Consider the following 27,060-nt stretch of genomic DNA (forward strand, 5'->3'; position numbering starts at 1 on the left):
CAAGGGTTCAGGTCCTGGAAAGAGGCTGTCCATTAACTTTTATTTGTTTTTCTGTTTGTTTGTTTATTTATTTTGTGAGGCAATCAGGGTTAATTGACTTGCCCATGGTCACACAGCTAGTTAAGTGTCAGTGGAGGCCAGATTTGAACTCAGGTCCTCCTGACTCCAGGGCCGGTGCTCTTTGCACTGGACCACCTAGCTGCCTCTGTCCATTAACTATTAAGGGCCTCACTAAATCTGGAGAGGCTCACTTTGCCCAGACTAGCTGCAGGAAAATGGCCTTTTCAGCCACAGCAGCTCTCTAAGATCACCTTAGAGGGGTTGCAATCTATGCCAGAGGCATACTCAGACCCTTGATAAAACAGATAATCGAAAAGAGAAGCACATCATTTCATTTTTTACATTTTAAAACCTATCTAGAAGCAGCTAGGTGTTGTAGTGGATAGATGGCTGGGCCTACAATCAGGAAGTTGTTGTTCAGTCATTTCGGTCGTACCTGACTCTTCATGACCCCATTGGGGTTTTCTTGGCAAAGACACTGCAATGGCTTTCCATTTCCCTCTCCGGCTGTCTGATGAGCAAACTGAGGCAAACAGGATTCAGCAGCTTGCCCAGGGTCACACAGCTAGCGTCTGAGGCCAGATTTGAACTTAGGGAGATGAGTCTTCATGACTCCAGGCCTCACTATTTGAGTTCAAATCCAGCTTCTCGTACTGACTAGCTGTGTAACCTTAACCAAGTCACTTAATCTCTATTTGCCTCAGTTTCTTCAACTATGAAATGAGGGTAAGAATAGCACCTACCTCCCAGGGTTGTTGTGAGGAGCAAAGGTGACCCTATCTATCAAAAACTTAGCACAGTGCCTGGCACATAGTAGGTACTATATAAATGCCAGCTACTACAATTATTGTTAAGATTAAAATAAATTCCAATAACACTTTGTGCCTCTTTTACGGCACCTATCACGTTGTGCTTTGTATTATAGTTTTTTCTTCTGCTTTCCTTTTCCTACACTACTAGACTATAAGCTTCTTGAGGGCAGGGAGAGTGTTTGTATGTGTGTGTGTGTGTGTGTGTGTGTGTGTGTGTATTCTCCCGGGACAGCCCCTTGATCTTAAATTCTAAAATGCTAAAATCATTATGTATATATACTAGATAATGGTTTTTCTTTTCTCCATATATTTGTTCAACAGATAATTGAAAGGATGAATGAATAATCACTGTCCACACAGAAACCCTATAAACCCCAACCCAGAACTTATATGCAAGTGTGTACTTTGTCCTTCATTCTTGAAGAGGACCATGACATCAGAGAAATGATGACATGACTTGCACTTCACTTTGATTTCAGTGAGGGAGGCCTGTGCAAGGTCACCAGCCTCACTTTCTCCTCCAGAGCCATCTAGGTCCAGTGCCAGATATTCACCAGGCAGTCTGGAGATGGCCCAGGATGCATTGGGAGACCCTGACCCTGATAAAACAGGGAAATGAAATGACCATTCAAAAAAAAAGTCAGTTATCGTCTCTAAGGTGATAGGCGGGTATGTAGTGCAGTGGATAGTGCGTAGCGCTTGGAGTCAGGAAGACCTGAATTCAAATTTGGCCTCAGATACTCATGAGCAGTATGACCTTGGACAAGTCATTTGTTCTCAGTTTCCTCATGTGTAAAATGAAGATAGTAATAGCACTTACCTAACAGAGGTGGATTTCAAGGATTGAATGAGATTGGGTTTGTGAGGAGTTTAGCACAGTGCTTGGCACAGGGTAGGTACTTAATAAATACTAGTTCCCTTCTTCCCCTTGCCCTTTCCTCATCTGGTCGACATCGATAATTTCTCCCAGAGAGCCCAAAGGCACTCTGCACACACCGCTCAGAACACAGTTTAGGAAAGTTAGCATTGGTTAATGAACACAAAGAACACAACGGCAAAAAGCCATTTGCACACGCCAGTAGACTTCCACGTCAGACTAGCTCACTGTCATCCAACCCAGGCCAGCCTGGGAAGGGAAGGCAAGAAACGATAGCAGATTTGATTTAATAATGGAAGGGGCTAGAAGAGGGCTCGATAGTTGGGACATTGCTTAGGAAGGAAAGGCTAGGTGACAAAGCGGAGTCCACAGGTGGGGGTAGGGTTAGATGTGCTGCATCAGGGTCCTTATAACTCTTGATGGGAGCTTCTAAAAGAGAGGAGGGGGTGTCCTGGGGGAGGCGACTGCCTGCAGAAGACAAACTTTGCCTACTTCACAGTTTTGCCTGGGGCTGGCCCTGGAGGCCGCCATACAAACAGAATCTTGAAAAGGTAAGAGGAGTTTAAACCCTGCTGCTGGATTTTCAATCAGAGTCAGATTTATTTTGGCTGTATTATAATGAGTATTTCCCTAAGATGACAATTTCCAGCCTGAAACATCAATGGATCCCAATGACCACGGAGACCTGCTGACCCAAAGGCCAGGCAGCGATAGAACCCAAGTTTCTTCAGTATTGCATAGGGCTAACACCAAAGGCAAGAGGCTGACAAAGGTCTGTTTACTTTACAATTAACCAAAGGGTTTCTGACATTTTTGCTCAGGGGCCCAGAATGTAAACTCTTGACACTGGGATGAAGCTATTCCTTCTCCAAAAAAAAAAAAATCACATTGGCAAATCAGCTGGATCACTCCAGCTGTGCCCTAGGCAGGATCTGACAGTTTTTCCTGAACTCATGCGGTCCTAATCAGCTCAAGAAGAAAAGCCACCTTGGTAACAGCTTGAAAGAGATTTTTAGTTTAAGTTATAAATGAGAGGACCTGAAGAAAAAAAACCTCACAAAACTTTTTTTTATTCTCTTTAATCCAGGGGCTGTTGTTTTTTATTTTATTTTTTAATTTTTTATTTTCGAGGCTTAGTTTCAGAGATCAGAAGGAAATGAGGAGAAAATGCATGACATTGAAAAACCACACAAATCCCTCTTGGAAATAAATGATAGAATTAAGGAGTAAGAAAGTTCCTCCTGATTTAAGTCCTTTAAAAATAGTTTATTGTCTCTTAGAAGCTAATCAAATTAATGAGCCTCAGAATAAATTAAAAACCATGTTGTTCCAACCTAGGAAAAGGAAGCAAGAGGAGGAGGGGGAGATAATACAGATGTTTAGTTAAAAGTCATTTAGTCATGGACCACGTTTTTCAGCCTTACATCAGTGATAGGGTCTGAGGGCTGCTGATGGATGGATTCTAGCTAAATAGAAAACTGCATGTTATCATTTGACTTAGGCAGTCATAGAGTGTTTGTAGTAGGGATAGCCCAGGTCAAAGGTTGTGCTGGGGCTGGGTGTTGTGTTTGTTGCTGAGCCGTTTCAGACACTCCATAATCTCATTTGGGGTTTTCTTGCCAAAGATACTGGAATGATTTGCCATTTCCTTCTCCAGCTCATTTTATGAGGAAACTGAGAAAAAATAGGGTTAAGTGACTTGCCCAGGGTCACAGAGTTAGTCAGTGTCTGAGACCAAATTTGAACTCAGGTCCTCCTGACACCAGGACTGGCGCTCTATATATTGTGCCACCTAGCTGCCCAATTGGAGTTGATAGTCACTTTCATATTACTTTTCTACTAGGATGTGGGTTGTGTGCTAATGTTTTGATGTAGAGGTTGCTATCATATTATACTCGTCAAAATTCTGGATTCTCTAAAATCATCTTGTGTCCTTCTATCTATTTCCACGCCTTCATCTACTATCAGGGTTGGATCCTAGGTGACTGGCTCCATTGTCCCTACCTACTTCTGTCCCTAGCCTTGAACTAATCTTTCCTATAGAAAAATGTAGTTTTTATTGGAGGATCTCAAAGCACCCAAATAATGAATTTTATGGGTATAGAAACAAAGATAACAGCTATAATTTAGTCCAAAATCATATATGCATGCCAATGAATAATCAAATATATGTGAAATCATATACATACACATACACGCTTTCCAATGAACAATCCCAAACAAAATTCTAAATGCACCTGCCCTGACCATCGGTTTGTTCTACTTGGTTTTGATCACAGTATTTTCTCAAGGAAAACACAGGGACTTGTCACCCTTCTGGGAATGGTTTATTTGTTGTTTTTTTTCCTGCAACAAGATTTCTCTGTAACTATCAAACAGACTTTTCCATAGCAGACTAGATCTCAAAGTTATGAACAAAACACACATGAGGCCAGATGAAGAGGAGTCTTTGAATGAGAGTTGTACTTGTTTGGCACAAATCATCCTGACAACCAGGAATTATTATTGCAGATACCAGAAAGAAGGGGGGAAACCCATTACAACCCCAAACTGTGAAGGGGAGGATCTCAGATAAAGCTTAATGAAAGGAAAATTATAGAAAGTCAATGTTTTAAAACAAGTGACCTTTACATCAAATATATATTTCTTTTCTCTAAAGTGCTGGGTGCTAAATTTTATTGAATTTCATTTTTAAAATGTTGTCTTGACTTGAGCTAGGTGGTTAGCATGCAAGAAATGCACATGCAGCTTATAAGGAAGAATGAGCCAAAAAAAACCCCAAAACCACCTTCCCCACAACCCCCTCTCCAAAGAACCTGAAACTGATGGTAACTTCCCCAAAGCACAAATCTAATGCTCTGTCCATGAGGACAGAGGGAATCCAGTTTTCCTTGGGAACTTTGTGGGCAGCAATATACTGGTGCAGAGAGGACAAAAAAGAAGCCAGTGTTCATGGCAGGAACATAATTCTGTTAGTAAATCAAAACAAATCAGTACAAGTTTGTCTTCAGAAATATGGTGAAAAAAAGAGAACATGGTTTCTTTCCTGTTAGGCTTCTCCACCAAACTAAAGCCAAACATTCTAAATAGTGAGCTGTGTGTCTGAAAGAAGGAAGTCAGGCTAATTCAGCTTGAAGAGGAGACGGAGGCTTCTATCAAAAGCAGCCTTCTCAGCAAAGGGTTTAACAAAAGGACATTTTTGGTGGCTTGCATGTGCATTAAAAGAACATACATGGTGCATTCAGGTAAGTATAGAATAAATAGGAAATGATGAGGTCATCTGAGATTTAACACTTTGAATTCATACAGCCAAACAAAGGGGTTCATTATCTTTAAGGTCTATACCAGGGCTGCATCTGTGGCTCTCTGTTCAGTCTCCTCCTTGAGGTACCTTTATCAATGGCTGGGGAGCATCGTTAGCATGCTCCTTCTTCTGTAAACTGGCAAAAAAATTTTTTAAATTTACTGCAACAGGGTAGAAGTAAAGCGGGGGGGGGGGACTCTGTACTTAATACCACAGTTGGGTGCTTAGCTGTAGCCACTGGTTCTTTTTTCTACATTCACAAAACTGGCAGATGAAACATGAAAAAGAATACTGACTCTTTAATCTCTGCTTCTCCACCTAAGGCCCAAGGCAGGCTGACAGGGTAACTTCATTCTAGAAACAGAGGGGTTTTTTTCCTTTTTTTTCCTCCTCCCTTCTAAATTCCAGATTACTTTTTCCTTGCTTTTGAAACTGTGGGCTATAGGGGAATGAACCTGGCATAGACTTAAAACATGAACAAGTTTCTTTATCTGAAAAGTTACAGTCCTTGATGCTTACAGGAAGGTCATTTTGAAAACCCACAGGAAAAATAGCATCACAGCCAGAAAAAGTGCATTAAGGCCTTTATTTGCCTGAAGAAGAGACAGTTTTTCATTTATAAACTGTTCAGAGGATCAACTGAGCCTTTGATGCTGTGGAGACTTTTCTATAGATTTTGCAATTAGTGAGTTAGATGTTTTAAATAGCAGGCAGGCATCCACAAATTGGTTTTTAGTTAAAAAAATCTAAGTGCTGAGCAATATTTAGTAAAGTTTAATGATGTTTGATACTTAAACTGAATTATGAGCAATAGGACAGGAGACCTGTGGATGCACTGGGAGTGACTATGTATCATCTATGGATTTCCCCCACTAATACACTAATGACAGGCCCTGCTTGAATCGCCATATGTGTGATTTATATCCTCAGAAGAGGTTTTCTCAACACCACTGCCGATTGATAGATTTTTATTAACTGTTAATATTGAATCATACAGAAAACTTTTAATTGATTAAGAACATGTCAATTTGATAGTTTTTTTCATTTTCTCTTTCTTGGCCCTAATGCACTGAGTTGAAGGCTAAAGCTTTCTTTTAAAGGTGGAAAAAAACATTATGTCCAAAGATAGGAAGAAATTAACTAACCATCTGAAGCAGAGAATTCCTAGTTCTGGGATTCACGAGCTGTGTTTAGATGTGGCACTCTACATTTCCTGCTGCCCTTCTGAAAAGCTAATGGCAGATCATTTATTTTATTTTATTTTTTTTAGCTTCCACAATTCTTTCTGCCATATAAAGGTCACCTGTTTTAGATTTGCCAAATTAATCAATGTAGTATGGTTCTCAGTGGAAAGAGCACTGGGTTGGAAGTCAGAGGGCCTAGCTACAAACCACAGTCTGCTGTTTCCTATCTGTAGGCTAGTTCCTTTAACTCTCTGATCCTCATTCTCCTCATCTGAAAAAAGATGGGGCTAGATTAAATGATCTCCAAGGTTCCTTCCAACTCTCAGCTTATAATACTATGAAACTTGTTGGCAAAACTATCACCCAAAGTATAGCACCCATTTGGATTAACCCCCTTTCCCCTGCCCCAATTCTCACTATTAGGTTGAATACCCCAGAGGATGACTATCCCTGGCTTGAGGCAGGCTAAAGGTTGCAGTACTACCTCTATAGCTTATGAGCCCCTACTGGTATATTTACTTTATTTCTAGTCAGTCAGAAGAAACAATTAGCTGAAAAAAAAAAAGCATTTGTTGAAAACTCCAAGTAAGACCAATGTCAATATGAGATCTCTCCCATAAACCTGGTTATAGGTTATAACACTCTCCCCAACCCATGCACCAAAAAAGTTCACTAAATGATAAGACACATTAACTGTTCATCTAACCACTGAATTTCCTGTGTCCTAGAGGGGTCCAGGATGCAAGGTAAGCAAGAGAAATAGGAAGAAATAAAGGAAATTTAGGGAGCTTTTCAGAGAAGTAGCAGCAGGAAATCATGATGGGGGGGACTTAGCAGCAGGAAGTCTGACTAGGGATGAGGGAAAGGGGCCATCAATTTAGTTTTTCACCATACACAAGTTCACACAGCTAGCCTATGTCAGAAATGGGATTTTAATGTCTTTCTTACTCCAATGTCCAATCCCAGTATTTTGTCTATTGAGCCAAATTGCTTTTGATATACACATGCATGCATCCATGTATGCATGTATGCATGTATATGCGTGTGTATATGTTTATGTGCACGTATGTATATGTATGCATATATGCGTAGTAGGCATGATAGGTATATTATGCAGTACATGCATGTACGTATACATGTATATGCATAATGTATATGCATATGTGTGCATATATGTGTATATGTGTGTGTATATGTATTAGGTATGCATGTGTATTATGTGTATAGATACATGTATACGTGCATCATGCATATATGTGTATGCATATGCATGTATGTGCATATTGCGCATATGTGTGCATGTATGTATGCATGTGTATATGTGCATGATGTGTATGCGTGTATATGCATGTGTTATGTATGTATAATGTATATGCATGTGTATGTATATGCATGTATATGTGCATATATATTTAAATCCATGTAGTTTCCTCTAAAAATATAAGTTAAAGTTACTACTGTCATGGAAGCATGACTAGTGTACAGGGCCCTGGAGTCAGGAAGACCTAGGTTCAACTGCTGCCCATAATTCCTATTAGTTGTGTGACTGGCCAAATAACAACCTCTCAGCACCAGAAGCAACTCTCTAACACTATAAATCACATATGACTTGCCAATCTACGCCAGTGGAAGGAGGTTCAAGAGGGACACCATCTGATTCTCTTTTCTCTATGAATTTATTTTTAGGTCGACAGAGAAAAAGTATGGAAAATGTATTACTTCAACCTCATTCCTAGAAGGGTAATTTAAAAACAAAGCAAAATTATGAGACCCAAAGTTTGAGGCCTTTTGTGTCATAAAGAGGATGATACATAGTCATTAAGAAATATTTTTAAAAGAAAAGTTCCTTTTGTCTCACTCCAGTTTAAAGGATGTATTAAATATATGAGGTACACTGGACACTCAGTTATGAGGGTTTTAGAGTTGATTGGTGTGGAGGTCATAGAATTATGGGGCTTTGGATTCTGAAGAAATATCAGAGGTCATTTAGTCCAAACTCATAAGTAAAGCCCAACTCTCCTCTCTAACATCCTTGACAAGTGACTGCCCAACCACTTCTTGAAGACCTCTAGGGATTAATTTACTCATGAGGTGGCCAATTCCACCCTTTGGACAGTTCTGTTCATTAAGAATTTCTTTCTTATATGGAGTAAAAATATGACTTTGTTTAACTATCACCTATTGCTCCCAGTTCTGCCCTCTGGGGGGCAAGCACAATAAATCTAATTAATCTTTGTTCTACATGAAAACCCTTTAAATATTGTAAAGTTTGCTATGATGCCCATCCTTTAAAGCATCCTCATCCTTTCTTCTTACAACCAGTTTTTACATGATTTTTAACAATCCCTTAATTAGACTTGTTCTAGTTGATAGTCTCATAGATTGAGAGATGGAAGAGCCATTAGAGATAACCTAGTCTCTCATTTTACTCTCATTTTACATCTTTGTTCTCCCCACCCCACCATTAACTCACTTCCCCAATCTGTACCAATGCTAACAGGCTGGGACCTAGGATGAGTGATTGCTATAACTAATCTGAGGCTTCTGGGGTGGGTGGACAATCTTGGTGGGTTGCTACTCTCTTAACCTGTAGCTTCTAAGTTCCCACCAATGTGCTTTCCAAAAACAAGTCAGGCATTTGACTCAGTTACTTTTTACAAAAAGTATTTACTCAAAAAGCAAAGCAAGAGTAATAGTCACCCACAACTCCATCTATAAATGTGGGGTTCACTCTCCTACCAGTGCATACTATGTACATGGGGGAGAGTGGGAACAAATTTAAATTACTATGGTAGTGAGGCACATGTGCAGGGAACCCGTGGGGCCAAAGTACCTTTCAACTCTGTAGCTATAGGCCTTCGTTTTTTCCTTTACTGAATGAATGTCTTCACAAGGTTTCACTGAGAATGGATGGTTCTGCTGCTAAGGTGAACTATTTGGAGGCTTCACTGGATTGCCAGTCAGTCAATAAGTATTCATTAAGTGCCTACTATGTGCCAGGCACTGTGCTAAGTGGTGGGGATACAAAAAGAAGCAGAAGACAGTCTATGCTCTCAAAGAGCTCACAATCTAATGGGAGGCTGCTCTGCTTCTAGGCTGGGCTGCTTAGCTGCTGGGGCAGGCCTCTCTGATATGGTGGGGATGATCTGCTCTCCTCCTGGTGCCATTCCTCTACTGGAATGCAAGATTACTTCTTTGCTGTTAGGGTAATTTTTTGCTCTTTCATAAAGAACAGGACCCTCAGCCTTGGATTGCAGAAGTTCCTCTAGTCCTATTCTGTTGATTGGGCTGTGAGGGGTTTCCAGAACCTAGGAAGCAGGTGGTAGGGCAGAGAGATAATAGCCTCTATTTCACCAGGCTCTGAGGTTTTTAGGTCTTTGACCAATCTTCCTTAGAGCTGGATCACCTCAGTGAGAGACGTCACTCTAACTTATGGTGATTAGTGGCGGCATGCCAAATCTTTATCTTTGCCAGCTTGGCCACAATCAGGCAATATACATTTCCAGGATAATCATAAAACAGTTCTGGGGTTCAGAATTTCTGAGCTAATTATTCCAAAGTTCTCCTGTAGGTCACATATGACATAGGTAAAAAGAAATGACACCATCTTTGCCCTCGCTAAGTACATGGTCTCTGTCTCTCTTAGTGTTTTTCAGATCTAAGTCTTACATTTGTTTCGGTCTTTGCTCCTATAAACCAGCAACATTTTCCAAAGTCTGAAAAGAACACCCTGTTATATACAGTTGAGGAAACTGAGGTTCAGATAGGTAAAGTAATTTACCCAATGTCACACAAGACATAAATGTCAGGATTGAGATTTGAACCTGAAGTCCTTTGACTTTACAACCACTTCTCTTTCTACTATACCATGCTGCTCCCCATGTTGTCAGTATCTTTCTTAGAACATGGTGCCCAGGAGCAGAGACTGTATTACAGACATAGTCTAAAGAGGGCAGAGTGTGATGAGACGGACTCTCTCCTCTCTTGTCCTTAACACTATGCTTCTTTTAATATAGCCTAAAGTCACTTTTTTTGGCTGCCATATAAAACATAATTGTCTTGTACTGAGCTTGCATTTCACTAAAATCACCAGATCCTTTTCACATGATTTTCTGCCTAGCACTGCATTTATATATGTTACAGGGAGAAAATATGATAACTTAAAAATATTTTAAAATACTTTAGAAATATTATAGATATATGTCATGTATTAGAAATATTTAAAAATATTTTAAAAATAAATTTCCTTCTCTTTTTTCCCTGTTTGGTGTTGTCTGATAATATAGCAGGAGGCTGCTTCTTTCTCTCTCTTCTCAAAATATCAGGCAGGACTTTTTAAAAAATAGCATAGAACTACTGATGGATTGGGAAGACAAAGGGAAAAAATAAAGCCTCAGACAACATATATCAGAATTGTATCCTAATGCATCAAGTCCAAGGATAAATGCTACAGTCAGAGGAGAATTTACTGTGGAAAAACTAAAACCATTTGAAAAGCATAATGAAACAAAACCCACCTCTTACTAAGTTCTTCAGTTAGCTGAAAGGTAATCCCATGAACATCACCATTTGATCAAAATGAAAATGGTTTTCACATTTTGTTCTGATGCTTCTCAGAGGAGTTTTTTGTCCCCTTCCAAGCTCTGAATGTACTTATTTACTCAATCAGAGAGGCAGAGGCAGAATTGGTTTGAAAGTGGGTTCTCTGACTGCCAAGACCAGCACATTCTCCACAATACTAAGTGGTGCAGTGGACAGCGCCCTGGTCCTGAAATCAGCAAGACCAGAGTTCAAATGTGACCTCAGACACTTTACTGGTTGTATGACCAAGGGCAAACTACTCAGCCTCAGTTTCCTTTTCTGTTAATTGGGTATAGTAATAATATCTACCTCCCAGAGTTGTGGCAGGATAACAATTCTAAAGTGCTAAGCACAGTGCCTGGCTAGTAATTGCTATTCAAATGTTAGCTTTTATTATTATTATCATCATTATTACTGTTGCTAAACTTCTGCTTGTAACTATATGTGTAAATCTTAAATGACAAGATAATAAAAACAAAACTCCTTTCCATGTTAATCCAAATGAGTGCCAGCTAACATTTACTTTTGTTAACCTTCTCCATGATCTATGAGGCTATGTTCCTTTGTTCATAACTTTTTGGGTCATTGATATTAAAAGGCTTAATCTGCCATGAACTAGATCATTCTCCTTACCTTGCTCAGCTGAATTTGAGTATTGACTTTAAATACTCAAAAAGCCTTTTCACCATTGCCTAAGTGTTGGTTAAATATATTCAAACAGAATTGGAATGTCCAAGGACTTAAGAGTTCACTCTCTACTCCCCAGGTGTGAATGCACTTTAGATAACATTCTCTGGGAAAGAAACCATTTGGGATCATAAATGACCCCTGTCAAATTTCTAACTATAATAATATCATTATATTAAATGAAGCAATGGAAGGAGATATGCCTGACCTACAACATTTGACTCCTGCATCTTAAGTCTATGAGTCTGTCATGGGCAGATTTTTACATCGACAAAGATAGCAGAAATTTATTAGGTATGTGACAATGAAAACTCACTTTAATTTTCTGAGCTTTAGCTTCCTCATCTGTAAAATGGGCAGAATGCCTGTACTACTTACATCCCAGAGCTATTAAAAGGAAAGTGCTCTGAGAATCATTAACTAACGGTATGCAAATGTGAATTTTCAGTATGTATGCCTGGAGTCAGGAAGGCACATTTTCCTGACTTCAAATGTGGTCTCAGACACTTACTAGCTGTGTGACCCTGAGCAAGTCACTTAACCCTGTTTGCCTCAGTTTCCTCATCTGTAAAATAAGCTGGAGAAGTATATGACAAACCACTCTAGTATCTTTGCTAAGAAAACCTCAAATGGGGTTAGGAAGAGTCAGACATTACTGACACAACTCAAAACCAATTGTCTATTGTATAGTGGTATTAAGCTAATTTAAGACCAACTTGATGTTAATAGTGCTGTAGAGCAGGAGTGGGGCAAATTACAGCCCAGTTTGGACCTATTCCTATTTTTAAATAGCCCTGGGATTTCAGAATGGTTTTTTCCATTTTAAAATGAAGTTTTATCAAATTCAAAAATGTAAAAAAAATTCTTTCCTTGCAGCAGGCCATACAAAAATAGCAGAAGGGCTTTTGGGCCATAGTTTTCTAACCCCTTGCTGTGGGGCATGGAATCTTACTGAAATAAAACAGATGGCACTTCTTTTATATAGTATGGACTGGTTCTTTAAGGGAGTGGAGGGTCCATTTGGCTTCCTTGATGCCTAGGCATAAAAAGTTCAGCCTATGGGGAGTTGGTATTAGAGGTTTTAGAGAAATTCTCATTTCCTTGTAGAGAATACCTTTGTGATCTACTAGAAATTGGAGACTGGGTCCATCATCAAACTGAACATAGAGGCCATAGTGGTAGGTTGTAGTGGCACAAGACCATATGATCCCCTTCAATGAGGATGATGCATGAGAATTCTGCTCAGTGGTAAGCCTCATGTCAACTAGAGCATCCACCTTTAAAAGATCAGTATGGTATGATCTCATTTGGTTCCCAATTTATCTCTGATTGGCAAATTGCTTATACTGGCCCTCTTCCTCTATCTCAGGGTCAAGCATTTGCCCTTACTGCAACTGATACTTATTTAGGATATAGGACTCTAGTTCCATTAAATCCACCACCCGTGTCAGCCCTCATCATAGAGCTTATGGGACACATCCTTCTTTCTTACTGGCCCTCCCCTCTACCATTGATTTTAATGAGACAACCCATTTTATTGCAAAGGAAGTCTGAAATTAGGCCCCTCACCACGATATTCCATCTTCTATATCTTTTTTTCAAGAAGGCGGTATGGTTAAATGCTGGAATAGCAATTTTTAAAAGTAGCAATTTTACCATTACATCCCTAATTATTGAGGTTGGGTATTCTATCTCCAAGAGGATATGTCTTTGAAAAATTGGCACTATTCCAAGAAGTGGGAGGAGTGATCCCCTGGTCCAATGGATTCTCAGATCCTGCCTCCAGGAAGGTTCAACTGATAAAGATGAACTACATTTGTACATGGTCCCAGTTAACCCTTTTCAGCACTTTCTTATTCTATTCCCTGTGTTAAGTTGCTCAGGCCAGGAGGTTTCTGTCCCCTCAGTTGGTTCTATAAGAAATGGTTCAGGTCACCCTTAATTGGTAGATTTCTTTTCCCCTGAGTAAGGGACCAAGGAAAGGAATTATTGGGGGGGGGGTTGTTTTTCTAATGATATGGCAGAAGGCAATTTTTTTTTTCATAATCATGATGAATGGGAATTCTCTTAGAAGAAAGGGAATCCTTTAACTGCCTTGGTGGTAATATTGATTTCTTGGATGAAATAATGGGAACTATCTGAACCACACAGAAGAAGTCTTAGCAGAGACCTCTAAAGGGGCCAACATTTAGGACCATTCCCCTGATGGGCCACTCAGGAATAGGGTGGTTGTGGCTAGGGAACCCTGAATAGATATAGGGGTTCCAGGATCATTCAGGTCCTGGGGCATTTGGCATGTAAGAGTCTTATGACCTCTTAGCCAGAAATGACCTAGACCTTGGTTGGGAGCTGCCATTCTTGGTGCTGCTCCAGGTCATCATGGTCATTTTTATTTCAGGAGAATTACTCTGAACTGCTCCACACATTACTCCACTGTTTAGCTTGTACTTATAAAAGGATGTTTGTACTGTTTTTATCTTTTTAAAAAAATTTTATTTAGCTCCACTTCTAGTGTACTATTGAGTTTAGAGTTTTCTAAAGGCTATTTTAGCACACTGAGTCATCATTCTTTTTAAATTTTGGAATTGTATCTTTCCTAATCTTTCTAAAGAAAATTATTTTCATTGTATTTTTTCATTCACGAGTATCTCACTGCATTTTAAACCCTGAGCCTGAATCACTGGACTGGCCTGAGTTAGGCCTACCTCAGAATACTCACATAGGACTGAAAGCAATTTTCCTTATCTCTGTTCTTTTTGCCGTTATATTCTCAAAGCACAAAGCACATTTGCAAACAAACAAACAAACAGAATATCAATTCATTTCTGCATAAAAACACAGCCCAATATTGCCTTCAAACGAGAGCCTTTTTAGTTAATGGAAAGGAACAAAATGAGCGTGCCCGGCTACTGAAGAAAGCCAGATTTGGTTGCAATTACATATTTTTTCTGTCATGGGATTTTTAATATTCATGCGGAAGAAGTGGGATGACTAATTTGCTTTGGGAAAAAAATCCAGCAAGTGACCATGAAGTTAAGAAAGCTCTGAAGACCCAGCTTGGAAGAAAGGCTAAGAACAGGCAAATATTCCCTTTGGAAGCTGCCTTTGGCTCATCCACCAAACTTTCCCTTTTCCCCCTTTTCCTTCTCTTGCAGTTTTCATTTGCTCTGAGGGACAACTGAATACACCCAAATCAACAATTAAATTCTCCCTTTGTTTTTGTGGCATATGACAAATGCATGGAGGACATCTTCTGTTACTTAGGCAGGCAGGGCACTTACTTTGATTGATGCTCTGGGGTGGAAAAAAAATGAGCTGGGAAGAATTACAATGGAGCGCCTACAGACTGGAATGGGGATAGACTAATTAGTGCCGCATTAAACAGTCAGATTGCGTTTGGCAAAGAGGCTCCACTAGGAGCAAAGTATAGGGGTTATTGATGCAAAACTGCATAGGATGCATTATACTCCATTGCTGTATATTAGTTTGCAGAGAAGCATTGAAAATTTTAATTAAGAAATGGGAAGTACAGTAGCCTAAGTGTTTAGCACCTTCAAAGATTTGTGAGGGCGGCCACTCTTTCCAATATCATCCAAATGCATGACCTAATTGTGTTTTCCCCTCTCAATCTGACACAACCATTCCATAGTTTCCTTCTCTATAATTATTTCTAGAAAGGGACAACTACTGCCATGCACCATTTCTGCCACCTTCTCTCTTTGTGGCTCCTAACCTCTAGAAGTCTTTGCACTCTAGAGGACATCAATGGCTGAAAGTTTTAAACAGAGAGATAAAGTTTTCTTAGTCCACTCTTTCTTATTCTCAGAAGGTCATTCCTGACTTGATGTCTCAAGAACTTTGTGAACAACACAGGGCAATTTGGATCCTCCCCAAAACAAGCAGAAATGGAGAAGAAAAACTTGTTTTTCTTTTCTGATTTGCCAGTCTACTTCAAAGATTCAATAAGATGTTGGCAGATGGAAAGGGGGAATGGTCACCAGGTCCCAGGAACAGGAGTTCTTACTCAAGAGCTTGGCTTCCCCCTTGATAAGATGATTTCTATGGGGCTCCCCTTGACCCATGCATCAACCTCACTTTTCTAGCTAGATCAAGGAGGTACCACCAGAGAAGCAAGGCCCCAGAGATTCACCAGCCAACCACATTACTAGAATTTATTTCAGACTTGGGAAAGGTTCAGCCCAGCATCTTGAACTCCATGAATTTCATGAATCCCATGCAGTCCAATGGGTACAGTTATCCGGTCAGGGATAAAGATGGAAACTCCCCAACAAATTGAAAAAAAAAGCAAACCCTCATCTAATCATCAGAGTTTTTGTCACCTGGAGGACCAAGGAAGTTGGAAGGTTCAATTAAATGATTTCAGGGTAAGAGGGAAAGAGAAACTACAAAAATATGAGGGCCTGTTATGAAAAAGTCCTCAAAACCATCACATGAATCCTTGAAAAGTTCTAGGAATTCAACATTCTTTTGTATCTTTATATCCCCAAGACCTAGCACAGTGCCTGGAATACAGTAGGCATTTACTAAATGCTTGTAGAATGAATGAATGTAGAGTAAAGTTGTCTTGGGATGTGGCCTTTGGGAACTTTTCTACTTCATGGAATGAGAGACCTGGGAACAGTTGTGTTAAGCTAATGAATAACCATTCTGGTGTCCTGGTGCAGTTTTTCAGAATTATCTGAAGATCTCTGGTAGCTGAGATTCCTTTCAGTCTCTCTCCTCTTACTAACCTCCCTTCCTACCCCAATCTTCATCCTTAAGTCCCAGTTCAGAGGAGTTCATGTAATGGATTTCCATATGCCCCTGTTATAAGTAAATACATTTCCAAAGACTGCCCAGTCATCGTGTCATTCATAAAAACAGCAGGTGATTTTCACTCCTTCATGGACAACAGGAAGAAGACTAAGCCACCAAAACATCAGGACTGTTAGCAAATGGTTAAAACTTTTCTTTCATGAGTAAAATCTAGGAATTGTGCCAAATGCTCAAGGAAGAAACCCTGGATTGTTCTTTTTTTTTTTAAAATCCCTTTGATTAGAATTCTATCTCATTTCTGAACTGCTTCTCTGCCACTATGACCTTCTCTTGCCAAGAGGACACCAGTGAGAACCCTCTTAGTGATAGCTTAGGGTATAGGGTAAGCTAGATGTTGTATTAAATCCCTACTCTTCTGCCTTTTCTTTCTCTTGCTTATAAACCAATCTCTATTACATACCCTGTCATTTTGTTACCAGGCTGGCTTTGGCTCAAGGATTAGGTAAACATCAGTCATTCCACCACACACATTTAGACTTAATCTTACTTTATAATGATGTTAATGTTTATTGTACAAAAATTAGATGCATCTGTATATTTTAGCATTTTATTTCAGTCACAGAATGCAAAAAAAACCCCTCAACATTGGAATCAGTTTGATTTTTTTGTGATTGAAGATATTAAACACTACAAGAGCGTGGAAATTTCAATCTGATTAGGATCAAAATTCCTCAGGATCAAAACACTTCTTTCTTCCCCCTACAGTTTTACTAATTGTGTGATACTTGACATTGCGGAGTTATTCCACAGCATGATAGCTAAATACGTGAAGTGTATTTTACTGTTTGGAATTATCAACTCATTCTATTTGTTTTTAATGTGTTTAAGGTTATTAAAAGAACCCAAAATTAGAAGTTGCGTGGATGATTTAAAAGGGTGAACTCAATCATTGCAAGCAGGCAAAATCACAAAGCAAGAGCTTGGATGACAACAGGAATTTCCTTTCCAAACCATAACCAAAGGAAATAATGAAGAGACACAAAATTTGAAAGCAGACTTTTCTGTATGTTAGGGAGCAAGACACCCAGAAAAATCAGGGGATAGGACCACTGTGAATGGAATGATTGTTTATTTTTACAAATCTCAGATTACCTCAACTGCTGGAAATGAGATAAAAATAGATTTGGGAGAAGAGAATCCAACATATTTGTTGGAGACCTTTTGCTTCATGGGAAGGAATGACCTGCCCTTGTTCGTTGTTCCTGCGGAATTGTGCTATAGCTGTAAATCAAATCCCAGAGAGATAGTACAATGTTTACCAAGCAATAGCTAAGGATGACATGTATCTTTGTTGTTGTTAGTGTCAGGTTTATGAATTTAGACCTCAATTAGGATTCCAAAGTGGAAAAAAATCCATCCAGATACACACAGAGATACAATGTCTATGAAAGTCTTTGTCAAATTCTAGGACACTGGCCTATGCTTATCCAAAAGTATATCCATGCCTTCCTCCAAAGGTCTTTATGCCTTGAATCTCAGCTACAAAGTACCCAGTGCTTCTTCTCAGGGAGCAGCATTTCTAGTTAACTGAGGATTCATATACTTGGGTGATACATGACACCTAAGGAGCAAGTTCGTTCTAAGGAGCAAATGTATTCTCTAAGTCACTGACCTGCTCAGGGCTAAGAATGGAGCCTGATGAAAAGTAATTATCCAAAGGGACTGCACTTTCACAGAGAAGTCCTTCCATAGGGAGCTTCACACAATGAACTTGGTCTTATATTTATTACTGTAGTAATAATTAATAGCAGCTAGCTGTTAAAGATAGATGAGATGTTTGAATTTGGAGGTGGGATGGGGGTGGGGTGAGGAGGGAATGTTTTGGCCTTACAGATCATCATCCAGTATAGCTACCAGTATGGAACTTAGGGTCTTAGGGAGTTGCCAAGGGCACTGGGAAGTTAAAAGGACTTTCCCATGGTCACAGAGCTAGGATGCATCTAGGTCATTCTGACTTTAAGACCAACCCTCTTTCCACCAGTTTTACAGTTTTTTAAGGAAAAAGGGTATCAGTTTACTGTATCTTTTGTGTGTTGTTTAGGGTTTTAAATCTCATGTTTCATAAATGAGCTTCAGGTAAGCAATTGAAAAAGAAAGAAAAAAATTTAAGTCAATTTCCCTTAACAAAAGCACATTGGTACTGTCTATTTTGGGGGATTTTATTAAATGAATTTTTTTTATTCCCAGTCTATTTTATCATCCCCAAAATTCATTTACAACTCCAGGTAAGAATTAGAAGCTCCAAAGGGTACTTTAAGATATATGACTAATAGAACAAGCCTACATTTTTAATAAGAACCCTGGAATAGGCAGAAAGGCACCCCCCACCCCACTTCCACGGGGGTGGGGGTGGGATAGAAATCCCAGATTCCTCAAGGACTATGAAGTGACTGACTCTTGGCCTTCTGAGGCTCTGGGGATCCTTCCCCAATGGTTCCCGGTGCATCTGCACAGCCAACTTTTAGCAGAGACCTAGGAAAACTGCCTGTGAACCACCCCGAGTAGGTTATTGCTCTCACACAGTTGGTTCTGCCTTGCTCATATGCTCAGCTATCTTATGTGCCAGGGAGTTCAATCTCAGGGTCAAGATCTTGGGATCAGATTCAAAGAGCTGAGATTGGTTTCTACCCCCCCAGGAGAAGGGGGATGGAGGTGTCTGTTAATCTGAATAATCCTCTCTCCAGAAACAAAGTGAACAGACAGTGCAGTTGAGCAGGGTTGTAACTGGGGAAGGACAAAGGAAACACTTTGATATGCTATGAACTATTCCTTCTGCTGTCCCCTCCCCCACACCACTTAAACACAAAGATAAGCAGGGATTTTTATGTGGTTCTCACCTATTTGGATTTTTATCTTCTTTCCCTCCCTCCTCCTTTCTCTATGCATGTTTGGAGCTGAGGTTGCAAGCACAAAAGATGAAATTATTTAAGAAGGGTGAACATCATCCCTCTCCTGAGGCAGAAGCCCCTTTCGGTGGCTAGGCCACTTGGAGTTCATTGTTCGTTGTTGTTGAGTTGTTTCAGTCGTATCCGACTTTCACGACCCCATTTGGGGTTTTCTTGGCAAAGACACTGGAGTAGTTTTCCATTTCCTTCTCCAGTTCATTTACAGATGAGGAAACTGAGGCAAACAGGATTAAGTGACTTGCTCAGGGTCACACAGCTAATAAGTGTCTGAGGCTGGGTTTGAACTCAAGAAGATGAGCCTGGCACTCTATCCACTGCCCCACCTAGCTGCTCCATTTGGAGCAAATCCTTTGGTTCTCAGACTCCACTTTCTATTGAATTGTGAAAGAAGTAGAAGGGTTTACACCTCTCACTTCTGGAGAGATCACTAGCTTCTCTTTTGGAGAAAAGGACTCACCAAGAAGGTAAATGGAAAAATTAGGACTGAAACCAAAGACGAATCAGAGCAAGATGAAGGCACCAGATCAGGTTATTTTGACATAAAGGAGGTACTTACAGTCTAAGTGACTGTGCCTGATTCCTTCCACATCTTCGGCGTGGATGAAGTGGTAACATCTCTTCCCCACAATATCTACAGGGGTCAGATCCATGTAATCACTAATCCTGCAGGGAAAAAAAAACAACACATACACACACGGAGGCTATAATTTAGAAAGGATGAAAAATATAGGAACCATCAATGACTTAGAAAGAGGAGTCCAGCAAAACATTTCTTATTACACCAAGTATATCTATCTGTGGAAGTTGCAACTCCTTATTGGAGGGAGAAATCTGCAAAGATAAGATTGCTTATTGAATATATAGCAGATATTTGCATTTTACACAAACGGGAAATGTACTGGAGTAAGTAAGCTTATGTGTTTTAATAATTTGGAATTAGGATGAAGCAGCATTTTTTTTTTGGCTGGTGGACTGCCCATTTAGTCAACATAATTCCATGAAACTAGAAAGCATCGACAACAATGCAAAAATCCTCATTAAAGGCCAAGATAATTCAAGGTTACATAATAAAATAAAAACATGTTATGTTTTTACCAAATGATTAGAGACACCTTTCATTTAAACAGATTGGTCTTCTATTGGGTATTTTCATGAAAAAGAGCTCCCAAATGTTTCTTGGCACAAAGTCCAAATTGACATTTCAAGGGATATAATTTAAATGCTGAGACATACAGATGCCTGGGGGTGTTATCTTTTTTAGTCTGAGTCATTTGGGAACTCAGATTTCACTCCTGGCCCTTTTAACTGGGACTTTGTGGTTGATTCCACATAGAAAGTTTTAAGCCATTTTTGCTTCTTTTCTTGGCCTGGGTTCTACAGTATGTGTGTGTAAGGCACTGCCACTGATTGTCCAGATGTCAATGTCCTCGGGCAGGAGTACAGAAAAATATAACTGAAATTGGAAAACATGTTGGGGGAACCTGCCTGGTTTACACAGACATTTCAAAACGTTCCATCCTTCCCTATAACCCCCAGAATCAGATTCTGTTTCTCAGATTCAAAATCTAAAATGGTTTTGTTTGTTGATTCCCTCCCCTCTGTCTCCCTTCTGCTCATGGTTTTTTTTAAGGAATTAAGTCTATCTATTCAGGTATTTAAGGAAGATTTTGGTCAGATTTATGATGACTTTATATACATCTGTCCAAATATGAATGGAGTCTTTTCCAAGTGGAGATGGTTTGAGAATTCAATGACACTATTTATTTTACATTTAATTGGTTGTGGCCTGGTCACCAAGCTAGGATACTCATAAATGTTGGAACATATATATGTGTGTGTGTGTGTGTGTGTGTGTGTGTGTGTGTGTGTGTGTGTGTGTTTTACCAAAACAATCAATTTTTTTTCCAGCACAGGCTACTTCCTCTTCCTGCAGTGGAGGGAACCAGAATGCCATTTAAGAAAAATGCATGATGGGTTTTTGGAAATTTCTTTGATATTCCAAGGGTTGCAATTTTAGTTTGGCAGAAAAAGCACTGGTTTTGCAGTCAGATTCAAACTACCCCCTTCCCCCCCAATCAAATCTTACTTAGTGCTTGATCTCAGGGAAGTCACTTGTCTTCCTTATACCTCAGTCTCCTAATATGTAAAGCAAGGAGGTCTAGACGGCCTTTACATCCTTTCTGAGTCTAGATCTCCAAATAATTCCAAAGTGTAATAACTTTGCTTTTCGTGGGGTCAATCACAGGCAATGCGATAGAATAAGAATGATAAACTCAAATTTGGAAATTAAACTAAAACCTTTAACCAGTAATTATAAGCTAATAGAGTGGGCAAGCATTTATTAGGTGCCTACTATATACCAGGCACTATGCTAAGTGATTCACAAATATTATATCATTTGCTCCTCACTAAAACCCTGTGAGGGATATAGAAACTTCAATTGTCATTATTAAAAATCCTGTGAGGGTTGTTTTAATTAATTAATTGCTAGTATTTATATACTGCTTTAAAGTTTGCAAAAACACTTTACAAATATCTCATTTTATCATCACAATAACCTTGTCAGGCAGGTGCAATTTTTATCCTCATCTTACAGCTGAGCGAACTGGGGCAGGCAGAAGCTAAGTTTCTTGCCAAGGGTCAACACAGTGAGTAAATGTCTTAGGCTGGATTTGAACTCAGGTCTTTCAGATTCCAGGTCCAGCCCTCTATCCATTGAGTAACCTAGCTCCCTCATAGGAAACTAGAGATTAAATGACTTGCCCAAGGTCACACAGCTAGTAATTGTCTGAGGCAAGATTTGAACTCAGGTCTTCCTGATTCCAGGCCCAGTGCTCTATCTTCTGAGCCACCTATCTCTAAAATTAAAAATAATCATAATAAACTAAAAAATAAACCCATGAAAAATGCCATTCCATTTTAAGCTCTGGAGGAAAAGCATTTTTTTGTTTATTCTCACCACTTTGGCAAAGTGCCTTCTACATGGTAGATGCTTAATAAATGTTGAGTTGAGCTCAATTTATCTTCTTTTCAGGTTGACAACTATGTTCATCCTAATATCTCTCATATCCAGATGATCAAATATGCCATCGGATAGACATCTCCTTTTAAATAGAGACTTCCTGATCACTTTATCTTTAGCAAGAAGATGCTGTTGCATTGCCCTGGCTGACACAGGCTCACAGAAGAAATGGGGTCACGGCATCACAGAGGTGGAGCTGGAAGGGACCTTGTCAGTCATCTGGTCCAATCCAATCATTTTACAGATGACAGGAGTTAAGGACTTTTCCCAAAGTCTAATGGTCAGAAAAGGGGCTGGGCAGGGACTGGACTCTGGCTTCTCTGGCTCCAAATAAAATACTCAATTTTGAGTTCAATTCAATTCAAACATCATTTGTCAGGTGCCTACTATGCGTGATGCCATGTTCTAGATGCTGACATCTTGCTAACAATGACTCAATGCTAGAGGATGGTAGGTAGCAACACTAGAGAGAGAGAGAGAGACTAACTTATTTCAAACAACCATCTGTTTCAAAACCTTGTCTGGTCCCTATGACGCTCACACACGATGCTATTGCTGTTTAGTCATTTTAGTTGTGTCTGACTCTCCACGACCCCATTTGGGGTTTTCTTGGCAAAGACACTGGAGTGGTTTGCCATTTTCTTCTCCAGCTCATTTTACAGGTGAGGAAACTGAGGCAAACAGGGTTAAGTGACTTTCCCACAGCTAGGAAGTGTTTGAGGCCAGATTTGAACTCAGGAAGATGAGTCTTCCTGACTCTAGACCTGGCACTCTGTGCACTGTGATACCACCTAGTGGCCCTCACACATGATGACCTCCATCCTTTTCCAAATTAGGCTGGAAGGGAAATGTTAGGTGAAGATTTCTTTGCACTGCCCTGTTCCCTAATTCCATCCAACCTTGGAGCTTAATACAACAAGTACTGGATTTGTGATTTTGCTGATATAGGGAACTCTCAAATAAGAGAGCTCTCTCTACTGATTCAGGTGACCACTTTGTCTACAACTCATAGAATTAGAAAGCTGTCCAGAGCACTGAGAAATAAAGTGACTGGCCCAAGGTCTCACGGCCAATATGAGTCAGTGGTAGGATTTGAACAAGTCTCTCTGGCTCTGAGGCCAGCTTTGTATCCTGTATGCTACTGTTTTCGTTAATGCCATAAATTGCAGAAGGGAACTTTTTAACTCTAGGCTGAAAACTCATTTTAACAGCTCAGTGATGAGGAAGAGCTGCCAATTCATTTATGGGATGATTCATCTTTTTATTTTATAAGAGTAAAATACTCAGGATTATGTGGCATTACTTAATAGTTTTGCAAATTCCCTTCTCCTCCCTTCTTCCTCCCTCTTCCTTCATTTCCTTGTTTGTACTCCATGTACTTAAGTGCTCTTCTGAAATGTTGACAGTTAAGAGGCCAGAGACCTCACATTATAGCCAGGAAAGAGGCCCAGCTGGGGTGTCAGCAGGACACCTTTCATTAGATTGCTTCATCAGTGGGACTAAACCTCATCCTGTCTTCTCCTTGGCTTCCCAGTCAATCAGGGTTTCCATTACAGCAAGGTGATCCTGGTGCTTTTCTTTCATTGTATTGTGAACCCTAATGTAAGTATTAAGTAAAAAGCATGTTTGGTGTCAGTCCAGAGAGCTATTAAGAATCCCTATCAATGCTGCACAGGAAAATGGGATTTCAGGCAAAGCAGAAGACACACACACGCACACACATGCGCACACACATGCGCACACACATGCAAGTGCACACACACACGCGCACACACACGCACACGCAACACTGAAAAGAAAAAAGGAAAAGAAAGTACCTATTTTCACAGTAAATGATATTGAGGTCCATATTTACTCGAGTAACAAACATGTGGCAGTCGATCCGGACTTCATTGATCGTAGGAGGAGGCAGAGCATGAGCTACCACTACAAGACCCATGATTTGGCTGGGGACTGTCCGACCGTGGGACAAGGACACTCTCAGACGTAACCGGCCCGTTATGTGAATCACCTGTGAGAGAACACAAGATAGATGATGGGATCTGTCCATTTAAAACACAGATGCAAAGCCCTCCATTTGAGAGGAGTAGAATTAGGCTCAGAGCAGGAATTATTAGCTTGCATCTTATCATAATGGCCCTAAATGTTCTCACAGCAAGACACAAAAGAAAAATGGTGTTATACCTACAGTCTCCAAGTCAGCATCTTTGGGCTATTGATGTTTCCCAGGAATTTTCAAAAAGGGTTTAACTAGGGAGTTTATTAGCTTAGTCTTGAAATACATGATATAAAATTCTTGAGGTCATGGACAGTGCATAGCATATAGTAGGTGCTTAATAAATACCTTCCCTTTACCCTCCCATTCAGACCTGATTGGGGATGAGGGGTGGGGGGAAAGAGTGTCAGCAGGGAGTGACAATAGTCTCTGCTCTCAAGTAGCTTTTAATATCACTAGAGGCCAGGCTCTGTAATTGACCTAAAGGTCCAATGACATTATTTAAGATGTGACCTTTCTTGTAAAGATACCAAGTAAAATGGTGCAAGAAAGACTTACAGTATACCCTGTGGCAGTTCAGTGATTTTTCACAGAATAAGGACTTCATTATACTAACTTTTGTTTATAGCAAGAGTATCATCATTAGCATAATTATACAATTATTTTGTTAATACAAATACATTATGTTTGCATAGCATTTTTTTGGTGATTGCTGTTTATTCATTTTCAGTCTTGTCTGACTCTTCAGGACCCCACTTGGGGTGTTCTTGGCAAAGATACTGGAGTAGTTTGCCATTTCCTTCTCCAAATCATTTTACAGATGAGAAAACCGAGGCTTAGAAAACATAATTGTGTAGATGGCGGCTGGAAAGCAGGGACTAGCATGACCTCCCTGCTGAGTCCCTCCAAAAACCTATAAAAAATGGCTCGGAACCAATTCTAGAACTGCAGAACCCACAAAACAGCAGAGGGAAGCAGGGCTCCAGCTCAGGACAGCCTGGATGGTCTCTGGGTGAGGTCTATCCCACATGGAGCTGGGAGCTGGGAGCTGGGAACGGAGTGGAGCAGAGCCCAGCCTGAGCGGTGCAGTCCAACCAGACCAGGAGCCGGGCAGAGCTGGCCCTAGCTTCCTGAATCAGTGAGCTGCGGCAGTTACCAGGCTTCCCAACCCACAAACACCAAAGACTGCGGAGAAGGTTAGTGGTAAAAGCTGCGGGAGTGGAAGGAGTTCACGGTTTGGCTTCCAGCCCTGGGGGCAGCAGAGGTGGGGCAGCTACAGCTGTTGTTGCTTCCGGCCCCAGGCCCACCTGGTGGGAGGAATTAAGTGGCGGATCAGAGCAGGCGTGCACAGCCTGCTGAAGATCTAAGCCCAGTCCGGGTTGGGGGTTCTTGGGGAAGGAGTAGTGCTGGTGTGACAGAGCTGGCACCTCCCCCCAAAATGGGGAACATAGAACTCTTTAGTCTACAAACAGTCATACCCCACTGAAAAACTCAAGGGTCAAGTTAGTTGGTTGGAAATATGGCCAGGCAGCAAAAACACACCCAGATTCAGTCTCAGACTTTGCATTCTTTCTTTGGTGACAAAGAAGACCAAAACATACAGACAGAAGTTAACAAAGTCAAAGAGCCTACAACAGAAACCTCCAAGAAAAACATGAACTGGTCCCAGGCCATGGAAGAGCTCAAAAAGGATTTGGAAAAGCAAGTTAGAGAAGTAGAGGAAAAATTGGGAAGAGAAATGAGAAGGATGCGAGAAAACCATGAAAAACAAGTCAATGACTGGCTAAAGGAGACCCAAAAAAATACTGAAAAATACACTGAAGAAAACAACACCTTAAAAAACAGACTCACTCAAATGGCAAAAGAGCTCCAAAAAGCCAATGAGGAGAAGAATGCCTTGAAAGGCAGAATTACCCAAATGGAAAAGGAGGTCCAAAAGACCACTGAAGAAAATACTACTTTAAAAATTAGATTGGAGCAAGTGGAAGCTAGTGACTTTATGAGAAATCAAGATATTATAAAACAGAACCAAAGGAATGAAAAAATGGAAGACAATGTGAAATATCTCCTTGGAAAAACCACTGACCTGGAAAATAGATCCAGGAGAGATAATTTAAAAATTCTTGGACGACCTGAAAGCCATGATCAAAAAAAGAGCCATGATATCATCTTTCAAGAAATTATCAAGGAGAACTGCCCTGATATTCTAGAGCCACAAGGCAAAATAGAAATTGAAAGAATCCATCAATCACCTCCTCAAATAGATCCCAAAAAGAAATCTCCTAGGAATATTGTCGCCAAATTCCAGAGCTCCCAGATCAAGGAGAAAATACTGCAAGCAGCCAGAAAGAAACAATTTGAGTATTGTGGAAACACAATCAGAATAACCTAAGATCTGGCAGCTTCTACATTAAGAGATCGAAGGGCTTGGAATACGATATTCCGGAGGTCAATGGAGCTAGGATTAAAACCAAGAATCACCTACCCAGCAAAACTGAGTATCATGCTCCAAGGCAAAATATGGACTTTTAATAAAATAGAGGACTTTCAAGCTTTCTCAGTGAAAAGACCAGAACTGAATAGAAAATTTGACTTTCAAACACAAGAATCAAGAGAAGCATGAAAAGGTAATCAAGAAAAAGAACAAGAAAAAGAAATTGCAAGGGACTTACTAAAGTTGAACTGTTTTGTTTACATTCCTACATGGAAAGATAACCTCAGTATTAGGGTAGCTGAAGGGAATATGCATATATGTATATATGTTTATGTATGTATAAGTGAATGTATATATATGT

At 40.1% G+C, this 27,060-nt stretch overlaps 1 protein-coding gene across 1 annotated transcript in view; it reads right to left on the reverse strand.

The window, feature by feature from the left end:
- The window catches only part of NPAS3 (neuronal PAS domain protein 3), a 1,100,928-nt gene that overhangs the window by 19,245 nt on the left and 1,054,623 nt on the right, over nucleotides 1–27,060 (reverse strand). The window contains exons 8-9 of the mRNA XM_036769637.1: nucleotides 24,087–24,280; nucleotides 19,804–19,910 (exon numbers count right to left, since the gene is read on the reverse strand). Of these exons, the coding sequence (XP_036625532.1) occupies nucleotides 19,804–19,910; nucleotides 24,087–24,280 (301 nt within the window). The remainder of the gene's footprint in view (nucleotides 1–19,803; nucleotides 19,911–24,086; nucleotides 24,281–27,060) is intronic.

This window comes from Trichosurus vulpecula, chromosome 8 (assembly GCF_011100635.1).
Source record: "Trichosurus vulpecula isolate mTriVul1 chromosome 8, mTriVul1.pri, whole genome shotgun sequence".
In the NCBI taxonomy this organism is placed as follows: Eukaryota; Metazoa; Chordata; class Mammalia; order Diprotodontia; family Phalangeridae; genus Trichosurus; species Trichosurus vulpecula.